The sequence below is a fragment of the Colobus angolensis genome, unplaced genomic scaffold, assembly GCF_000951035.1.
Source record: "Colobus angolensis palliatus isolate OR3802 unplaced genomic scaffold, Cang.pa_1.0 Scaffold84, whole genome shotgun sequence".
NCBI classification, from domain to species: domain Eukaryota; kingdom Metazoa; phylum Chordata; class Mammalia; order Primates; family Cercopithecidae; genus Colobus; species Colobus angolensis.
In genome coordinates, this window is record NW_012122265.1 from 1158719 (window position 1) to 1169060 (window position 10342).

Below are 10342 nucleotides of genomic sequence, written 5' to 3' on the forward strand. Positions count from 1 at the left end.
CCAGGGCGAGATGGGGTCGTGACAGGAGACAGAGTGGCTGGGAAAGCCATGGGCCGTCCTGTGCATCCTCTGGAAGGTGGCCCAGGGCCAGTGGTGCTACCAGGAGCCTGGTGGGGCTGCGTGCCCTGCATTCACAGTGGGGAGCGCCACCCCTTCCACCGAGGATGGGTCAGGCTGGGCCTGGGGAGGCTGAGGCCCTGTGGTGACCTGCACAGGCCTGGGTGCCGGGTCTCAGGAAGGCCGGGAGGGCAGGCCCCTGTGAGCAGGCACCGTCCCTGGCCCCTCGCAGCACCTGCAGGAACCGGAGGTGGGAGTGCAGCCACCGGCTCTGCCTGGGCACCTGCGTGGCCTACGGGGACGGCCACTTCATCACCTTTGATGGCGAGCGTTACAGCTTTGAAGGCAGTTGCGAGTACATCCTGGCCCAGGTACGCCGCCCCCTCGCCCGCTCCTGCAGGCCGGGCACGCCCCGGCCCGCGGCCAGCAGCTTGTCTCTTCCTGGCCCAGGACTACTGTGGGGACAACGCCACCCACGGGACCTTCCGCATCGTCACCGAGAACATCCCCTGTGGGACCACCGGCACCACCTGCTCCAAGGCCATCAAGCTCTTCGTGGAGGTGAGAGCGGCCCCGGCTGTGAGCCCCCTGACCCTGCAGCCAGCGAGCCGGCCCCCAGGGAAGCTTCGTGAGGCTTCAGCTGCACCCACAGGTTCTCAGCAGTGTCCTGGCCCCGGGATGCTGTTCCAAACAGCCACAAACCAGGGGGCTTAGACAACAGAAATGCATTCTCAGTCCTGGAGCCGGAAGTCGGAGATCCAGGCGGGTAGGACCACATTCCCTGTTGAGGGCCTGGGGAGGTCCTTCCTGCCTCTCCCAGCTTCACGGGCCGCAGGCGTCCCTGGGCTGCGGCTGCCTGTGGCCTCCCACTGTGTCTGCGTCTGTCTTCTCTTTTTGTTTTTGTTTTTCTCTTCTGTCTCTTGTAAGGACACTGGTCATTGGATTTAGGGCCCCCCAGGTAGTCCAGGACGACCTCATTTCAAGATGCTTCACTCAATCCCATCTGCAGAGACACTTTCTCCCAGTGAGGTCCCAGGCCGAGGTTCTGGGAGTTCGCATGTGGACAGACATTTTCAGGAGCCACCATTCACCCTACCACACCCAGAGACACCCACTCCAGCAAAGGGGGGCCAGAGCTCCCGGGGAGAAAGAGCCACTGGCCGGGACACTCCCTGCAGATGGCAAGAGGGGCTGAGGACCACAGCAGATCAGGGGAGGCTGGTGTGGGGGTGTGGGGGCTGCATGCAGGGCTGGATAGGGAGCAGGGTGGGGTGGAGCCAGCCCACTGCGGCCTCTGCTACCCCCATGCGGCCCCAGCATTCCCAGGCAGCCCCTGTTCCCAGCACTTCCTGGCCAGCCTCTTGCCAAACCTTCGCTGAGGGTCTCATGGACCCAGCTCATTCCCAATGCCAGCCCCTTGTGCCAAGAGCCCCTGCGCACCTGCAGGGCCCTGCACTGGGTGGGGCATCCCTGGGTCTCAGACCCCTCCCCGGGGGCCACAAGGTCAGCTTCCGGCCACGTCTGCCTCCCCTGCAGAGCTACGAGTTGATCCTCCAGGAGGGCGCCTTTAAGGCAGTGGCGAGGGGGCCGGGCGGGGACCCGCCCTACAAGATCCGCTACATGGGGATCTTCCTGGTCATCGAGACCCGTGGGATGGCCGTGTCCTGGGACCGGAAGACCAGCGTGTTCATCCGACTGCATCAGGACTACAAGGTGAGCTCGGGCTGTCCACTCCTCAGCCCTGCAGGACCCTCTCACAGCAACAGAAACCCCAGTGCCCAGTGGGGCCTGTGGGACTCACTGACCTGTGGGTACATGAGCCTGGCTGGTGAGGGCCCTGCCTGTGGCCTCCACAGTGGGCAGAGGGTTTTACAGGGGAGCAGGTGCCACCCAGCAGCCCACCCACAGACCCACTACACACCTGTCCCCTGCAAGTTCACCGGGCACTGCCTGGGGAACCGGCTGCCCTCCCTCCATCCCCCGAGGGCTCTGGACCCCAGGGCAGGCTCTGTGCTGCCTCCCACGGGTGCCTGTGGCCCCAGCTCCAGGGCCCCACTTTCTACTTTCTGGCTGCCTCTGCAGGGCAGGGTCTGCGGCCTGTGCGGGAACTTCGACGACCATGCCATCAATGACTTTGCCACGCGTAGCCGGTCCGTGGTGGGGGACGTGCTGGAGTTTGGGAACAGTTGGAAGCTCTCCCCGTCCTGCCCGGATGCCCTGGCGCCCAAGGACCCCTGCACGGCCAACCCCTTCCGCAAGTCCTGGGCCCAGAAGCAGTGCAGCATCCTCCATGGCCCTACCTTCGCCGCCTGCCGCTCCCAGGTGGGGCTTTGGTCTTGGCAGGCAGGGTCTGGTGGGGACGGCAGCTGCTTCCTTCCTGCCAAGAACTGGGTCTTCTGGGCACACGGCAGGGCTCCAAGGAGGGTCTGACCATGTCCCATGGCACACGGTCCTGGATGTCAGGTCCCAAGTCTGGATCTCCCATCAGCCCCGCACCTGTGCCTCCTGCCCCTGGTACGAAGCCCTCTCGGCTGTTTCCCAGCCACTCCCTCGACCACAGCCTCAGCCACACCCAGAGGCTCCCAGGGAGGGGTAGCCCTCGATGTGGCCCCAGCCACCCTCCTCTATGATCCCTAGACCTGCCCAGTCCTCAGCGCAAACTGCAACGCCAGCCTGGCTCCCCGCCCAGCCAGGGAGGAGTCAGAGATCAGCCTTAAGCAGAGACTTCCAAAAAGCAGTGTCCTGACTGGGCACAGTGGCTCACACCTGTAATCCCAGCACTTTGAGCGGCTAAGGCAGATGAATCACCTGAGGTCAGGGGTTCGAGACCAGCCTGGCCAACATGGTGAAACTCTGTCTCTACTAAAAATACAAAAATGAGCCGGGTGTGGTGGTGTGTGCCTATAATCCCAGCTACTCAGGAGGCTGAGGCAGGAGAATCCCTTGAACCCAGGAGGAGGAGGTTGCAGTGAGCAGAGATCGTGCCACTACACTCCAGCCTGAGCAAAAAGAGTGAGACTCTGTTTCAAAACAAAAAACCAAAAAACCAGAAAGCAGTTTCCTGTCATCTTAAGGAAGATTTGAGTGCCCACTTAGGCACACAGCATGGCGGTCAGGAGCTGAGATGTGGAGCTGGCATAGGGGCAGCAGTGGGCACACTCGCTCGTGGGAGGCCCTGAAGCATTCTCACGTTGGCCGCCGCTTGCCCTCTTGAGAAGGCAGCTGGTGTCCCCTTGGAAGGTTCTGTGGCCTGACAAAGCTGAGCCCAGGTCCAGATGGGGCCTAGAAGGGTGTGGGCTGCCTTGAGGAAGCAGGCAGCTCCCCATGGTCAGGACAGGTTCACAGCTCAGCTCCCTACATGGCTGGTCTGGAAAGGAAGTGACCACTCCTTCCTTAGTGCACGTTCACTGCGTGCCTGGAAGAGCTTGGCATGTTCTGGGCTCACCCCAGTGACCCGTCACCCCAGGGGACAAGGCCGACCCTCACAGAGCTTCCAGAGGAGACAGCAGCGTGGTGGGCACTGGATGGTTGGATGCTCAGACTTGGAGGGCCCTGAGCGGGGGTCACCATGGGGTTGGGTCGGCTGGAGGGAAAGCCCCCAGGTGGAAAGCAGGCCAGTACAACTGCAGCAGAGGGAGGTGGGGGTGAGGGCAGAGGGTGAGCAGGGGTGCTATGCTCCACGTGGATTTGAAACCTGTGGGCCACATGACCAGATCCACATGATAGAAAGATCCAAAGAGCACATGTGAAGGCAGGCAGATGGACAGGTGCACAGGTGGGCAGATGGACAGGTGCACAGGTGGGCAAATGCATAGATGGGCAGGTGCATAGGTGGGCAGATGGACAGGTGCACAGGTGGGGAGGTGCACGGGTGGGCAGGTGCATAGGTGGGCAGATGGAGAGGTGCACAGGTAGGCAGGTGCACAGGTGGGCAGGTAGACAGGTGGGCAGATGGGCAGGTGCACAGGTGGGCAGGTGCACAGGTGGGCAGGTGGACAGGTGGGCAGATGGGCAGGTGCACAGGTGGGCAGGTGCACAGGTGGGCATATGGGCAGGTGCATAGGTGGGCAGGTGTACAGGTGGGCAGGGATATAGCTGGAAGAGGACACAGGTGGGCTGGAGAAGTGGTGCTGAGGCAGCTCCTATTTGGGGCACGCTCTGAGGTATTCCAGGACCCAGGAGTCAGGGAGCTCAGAGAGCTGCCATGGGGGGGGGGTGTTGAAATACAAATGGTTCCAGCGACTGGCCCTGGGCCAGCTGCCCCCTGGCCGGGGGGTACCTTGGCCTGGCTGAACTGCACCTTGGCCTCACTCCCAGGTTGACTCCACCAAGTACTACGAGGCCTGCGTGAACGACGCTTGTGCCTGTGACTCGGGTGGTGACTGTGAGTGTTTCTGCACAGCTGTGGCTGCCTACGCCCAGGCCTGCCACGACGCGGGCCTGTGTGTGTCCTGGCGGACTCCGGACACCTGCCGTGAGTGGGGCTCTGTCCGTGGTGCTGAAGGGTGGAGCAGCCGGGGCAGGGGAGGAGGTGTGGCAGCCTCTGTAGGTGCATTGACCTGGGCCTGAGTCGCACACAGACATCCAACACACATGTGCCTCCATGTGAGTGCACACGTTCCTATGCACAGAGGCAGACCTGTGCAAAACCACCAGACAGGTCACCCCAGCACGAGACGGCTCCTGGGGGACAGGAGTTCCAAGGGCAGGGCTGGGGAGTGGAGGGGAAGGTGAGGCACCACCTGGCCCAAGGCCCTGCATGTCTGGGACAAGCCTGGATCTGGCCCTGGGGACACCGGCCCCCACACCCAGGGTGGGGGCTGCCCTTCACAACAAGGGTGAGGGCTGGTGGGCGCCTCCTTAGCCTCCGCCCTCTGTGCCCCAGCTTTGTTCTGTGACTTCTACAACCCACACGGGGGCTGTGAGTGGCACTACCAGCCCTGCGGGGCACCCTGCCTAAAAACCTGCCGGAACCCCAGTGGGCACTGCCTGGTGGACCTGCCTGGCCTGGAAGGTGAGGTGCAGCCTTTCTTGGATGGAGCCTCCTATCCTTGGGTTCCTGAGTGTACATGGGGGGCCGGGGTTCCCCAGGGATATGGTATAGGCTCCCTTAAACTGCACAATGCAAGCCTTGAGGGCAGGCCCCTGCTGGCTGGTAGGGGGCGGCTACTCCCTACAGCATGGTGCCCCTGGCTGGAGAGACTAAAGGGCCCCGGTGAGTCTTCTGCTCACTCTGCCGGCTCTAGGCTGCTACCCGAGGTGCCCACCCAGCCAGCCCTTCTTCAATGAGGACCAGATGAAGTGCGTGGCCCAGTGTGGCTGCTACGACAGGGATGAAAACTACTATGACGTTGGCACAAGAGTCCCCACAGCGGAGAACTGCCAGAGCTGGTGAGGGGGTGGGGAGCGGGTGGTGCTGGGGGAGCAGGGCTGGGGAGCAGGCCCCTCAGGCTGCCCCCCAGGCCCTCAGCTCACCTCTCCCCCACCCCCAGTAACTGCACGCCCAGTGGCATCCAGTGCGCTCACAGCCTTGAGGGTAAGGAAGGGCCAGGGGGGTGGGGGAGTGGTGAGGGCCGGGGCCAGGGGCTGGAAGGCACCGGGTGACTCTGCCGGGTCCATCCCCAGCCTGCACCTGCACCTATGAGGACAGGACCTACGGCTACCAGGATGTCATCTACAACACCACCGATGGGCTTGGTGCCTGTTTGATCGCCATCTGTGGAAGCAACGGCACCATCGTCAGGAAGGCTGTGGCATGTCCTGGAACTCCGGCCACAACGCCATTCACCTTCACCACTAGCTGGGTCCCCCACTCCACGACAAGTAAGCCCTGCCTGGCTCTCCTGAGGCCCGGTCATGTCTGGGTGACAAGGAGGGAACCCCTGGGCTTTTGATGCAGGTGCCCTGAATGGTAGCAACAGTCCCAATCCACTGACCTGCTGAGCTCTGTCTAGGGGTGCACGGCCCCCCCAACACCCTGTGTGTCTTCAGGGGCTCCCCAGGAAGCCTCTGCACAATGATTGATGGGATAACCCAAGGGGGCAGTAAAGCTTTCCCAGACTCCATCCCATCCCTCAGCATGGCCTATCCCAGCTGGCCGGCTCCCTCAAGGCCAGGCTGCCAGGCTCCAGTCCCTCATGCAGAAACGGCTCTAACCAAGGCTAAGGCAGGCACCTGGGGTCCCCAGTATCCCACAGGGGCAGGGCCAGTCCTGGGACAAGGGTCCTCTGGGGCCCCTCCACCTTGTGAGGCCAGGACTGGAGGATGCTGAGCCAGGACCCCTCTCCCACGCCCCTTGCAGGCCCGGCCCTCCCGGTCTCCACCGTGTGTGTCCGCGAGGTCTGCCGCTGGTCCAGCTGGTACAACGGGCACCACCCAGAGCCTGGTCTGGGAGGCGGAGACTTCGAGACGTTTGAAAACCTGAGGCAGAGAGGGTACCAGGTGTGCCCTGTGCCGGCCGACATCGAGTGCCGGGCAGGGCAGCTTCCCGACATGACACTGGGGGAGCTGGGCCAGCAGGTGGACTGTGACCGCGTGAGGGGGCTGATGTGCGCCAACAGCCAGCAGAGCCCCCCGCTCTGTCACGACTATGAGCTGCGGGTTCTCTGCTGTGAATACGTGCCCTGTGGCCCCTCCCTGGCTCCAAGCACCAGCCCCCAGCCCTCCCTCAGTGCCAGCACGGAGCCTGCTGTGCCTACCCCTACCCAGACCACAGCAACTGAAAAGACCACCCTGTGGGTGATCCCGAGCATCCGGTCAACAGCAGCCCTCACCTCACAGACTGGGTCCAGCTCAGGCCCCACGACGGTCACCTCCCTGGCCCCAGGCACCAGCCCCCAGCCCTCCCTCAGTGCCAGCACGGAGCCTGCGGTACCTACCCCTACCCAGACCACAGCAACTGAAAAGACCACCCTGTGGGTGATCCCGAGCATCCGGTCAACAGCAGCCCTCACCTCACAGACTGGGTCCAGCTCAGGCCCCACGACGGTCACCTCCCTGGCCCCAGGCACCAGCCCCCAGCCCTCCCTCAGTGCCAGCACGGAGCCTGCGGTACCTACCCCTACCCAGACCACAGCAACTGAAAAGACCACCCTGTGGGTGATCCCGAGCATCCGGTCAACAGCAGCCCTCACCTCACAGACTGGGTCCAGCTCAGGCCCCACGACGGTCACCTCCCTGGCCCCAGGCACCACCACCTGCCAGCCCCGGTGTCAGTGGACAGAGTGGTTTGATGAGGATTACCCCAAGTCTGAACAACTTGGAGGGGACGTTGAGTCCTACGATAAGATCCGAGCCGCAGGAGGGCACTTATGTGAGCAGCCTAAGGACATAGAGTGCCAGGCCGAGAGCTTCCCCAACTGGTCCCTGGCTCAGGTGGGGCAGAAGGTGCACTGTGACGTCCGCTTTGGCCTGGTGTGCAGGAACTGGGAACAGGAGGGCATATTCAAGATGTGCTACAACTACAGGATCCGGGTCCTGTGCTGCGGCACCGACCACTGCAGGGGACGAGCCACAACCCCACCACCAGCCACAGAGCCGGAGACGGCCACTACCACCACCACCCAGGTCCTGTTCTCAACGCTGCAGTCAACAAGTAGCCTGGGGGTGACCAGCACCACAGCAGTCCCCACCCTCTCAAAAGGACTGACGTCCCCCAGATACACGGGCACCCTTGGTACAGCTACCACAGGAGGCCCCACGGTTCCTGCAGGCTCCACAGAACCCACTGTCCCAGGGGTGGCCACATCCAGCCTTCCAACACGCTCAGTCCTGCCAGGGACCACGGGGAGTTCGGGCACATGGCGTCCCTCACAGGCACCCACGCCAGCCCCAACGACAATGGCAACCTCCAGAGCTCACCTGACAGGCACAGCCAGCTCCGGCTCCAAACAGCCGCTGACCACGAGCCTGGCGCCGACACTCTCAAGCGAACTGTTGACCTCTCAGGCCGAGACCAGCACCCCCAGGACAGAGACGACGCTGAGCCCCTCAACTGAGGCCACCACCAGCCAGAGCACTACCCGCTGTCAACCGAAGTGTGAGTGGACAGAGTGGTTTGACGTGGACTTCCCAACCTCAGGGGTCGCAGGCGGGGACATGGAAACTTTTGAAAACATCAGGGCCGCTGGGGGCAAGATGTGCTGGGCACCAGAGAGCATAGAGTGCCGGGCGGAGAACTACCCCGAGGTAAGCATCGACCAGATCGGGCAGGTGCTGACCTGCAGCCTGGAGACGGGGCTGATCTGTAAGAATGAGGACCAGACAGGCAGGTTCAACATGTGCTTCAACTACAATGTGCGTGTGCTCTGCTGTGACGACAGCCACTGCCCCCACACAGCCGCCCCCACGCCCACCTCCTCCACACAGGCACCCAGACTCACCTCCATGGGGGCCACCAGCCCCACAGTGACTGCCTCCACAGCCATTGCAACCTGGAGCACCAAGTCACCAGTAGTAACAGGATCCTCAACTCTGGCTACCACTCAAACTGGCCCCAGCTTCTCCAAGTCCACAGAGAGGGTGTCCCTCCCCAGTCCCTCTGCCCCTCCACCTTCCACCACCAGCCTCCTCCCTACCAGGGGGCAGCAGACCTCCCAGACTCCATCCATGCCCACCAGTCCAACTGTGACCAGCACCCCCACAACGTCCCCCCTGGTGACCACCCATGTGCACACAACCCTGCGGACTTCCAGCTCTGGGTCCACCATCAGGACGACCCTGCCCTCTGGCCCCCCATCTTCCAGCACGGGCTGTGTGCCTCGCTGCACCTGGACAGACTGGTTTGATGAGGACTACCCCAGCTCTGACCCTGATGGCGGAGACTTTGAGACCTTTGGGGTCATCCGCTCTGCTGGCCACACCTTCTGCGAGCAACCATGGGACATTGAGTGCCGCTCTGAGAAGGAGCCCAACCAACCCCTGGAGGCCCTGGGGCAGGTGGTGCAATGTGACGTGAGCATTGGGCTGGTGTGTAGGAACCGTGACCAGTCTGGGCCCCTGTGGTACTGCCACAACTTTCATGTGCGGCTGTTGTGCTGTGATGACAGCCACTGTGCCACCACTTCCACGAGCACCGGATCCACGGGTACCACTTCCACAAGCACCGGATCCACGGCTACCACTCCCACGAGCACCGGATCCATGGGTACCACTTCCACGAGCACCGGATCCACGGCTAGCACCGGATCCACGGCTACCACTCCCACGAGCACCGGACCCATGGTTACCACTCCCACGAGCACCGGATCCACAGTTATCGTGCCCGTGAGCACCAGTTCCACAGCTGCCACACCCAGGAGCACAGGCGCCACACCCAGGAGCACAGGTGCCACAGCCAGGCACTCCTCCACCCCAGGAACAGCTCACACTGCAAAAGTGCTGACCACCACAGCCATCACAACCCAGGCCACCAGCTCCATAGCCACCCCCTCCTCCACCTCAAGCACTGCTCAGACCCCCAAAGCGTTGACCACCACAACCACCACAACTGTGGCTGCCAGCTCCATGGTGACTTCCCACACCCCAGCAGGAACCACTGGTACCACCCAGGGTGGTACCACCTTGATCCTCACAGAGCCAACCACTAAAGCCACCGTGACCATGCCCACCGGCTCCATGGCCACCGCCTCCTCCAGCCAAGGAACAGTTCACACCCCAAAAGTGCTGACCACCACGACCATCACAACCATGGCCACCACCTCCAAAGCCACCCCCTCCCCAACCCCGGCAACTGCTGCCACCCCAAATGTGCTGACCACCATGACCACGACACCCACAGTCACCGGCTCGAAAGCCACTCCCTCCTCCAGTCCAGGGACTGCACCCACCCTTCCAGCACTGACAAGCACAGCCACCACACCCACAGCTACAAGCTTTACAGCCATCCCCTCTTCCTCTCTGGGGACCACCTGGACCCTCACAGCACAGACCACCACACCCACAGCCACCATGTCCACAGCCAGACCCTCCTCCACTTCAGAGACTGCCCATATTTTCACAGGGCTTACCACCATGGCCACCACAACCGGGGCCACTGGCTCCATGGCCACCCCCTACTCCAGCCCAGGAACAGCTCACACTACCAAAGTGCTGACTACTACAACCATGGGTTTCACAGCCACTCCCTCCTCCAGCCCAAAGACTGCACGCACACTTCCAGTGTGGATCCGCACAAACACCACACCCACAACCAGAGGCTCGAGGGTGACCTCCTCCTCCATCCCAGGGACCACCCACACCCCCACAGTGCTGACCAACACCACCAAAACTGTGGCCACTGGCTCTA

At 62.7% G+C, this 10342-nt stretch overlaps 1 protein-coding gene across 1 annotated transcript in view; it reads left to right on the forward strand.

Annotated features, from left to right (window-relative positions):
• The window catches only part of MUC5B (mucin 5B, oligomeric mucus/gel-forming), a 39589-nt gene that overhangs the window by 11877 nt on the left and 17370 nt on the right, over positions 1 to 10342 (forward strand). Inside the window, 12 exon segments of the mRNA XM_011930146.1 lie at positions 86 to 428; positions 508 to 618; positions 1594 to 1770; positions 2140 to 2379; positions 4375 to 4531; positions 4943 to 5071; positions 5304 to 5448; positions 5550 to 5593; positions 5683 to 5880; positions 6359 to 6703; positions 7064 to 9564; positions 9769 to 10336. Coding sequence (XP_011785536.1) covers positions 86 to 428; positions 508 to 618; positions 1594 to 1770; positions 2140 to 2379; positions 4375 to 4531; positions 4943 to 5071; positions 5304 to 5448; positions 5550 to 5593; positions 5683 to 5880; positions 6359 to 6703; positions 7064 to 9564; positions 9769 to 10336 — 4958 coding nt within the window.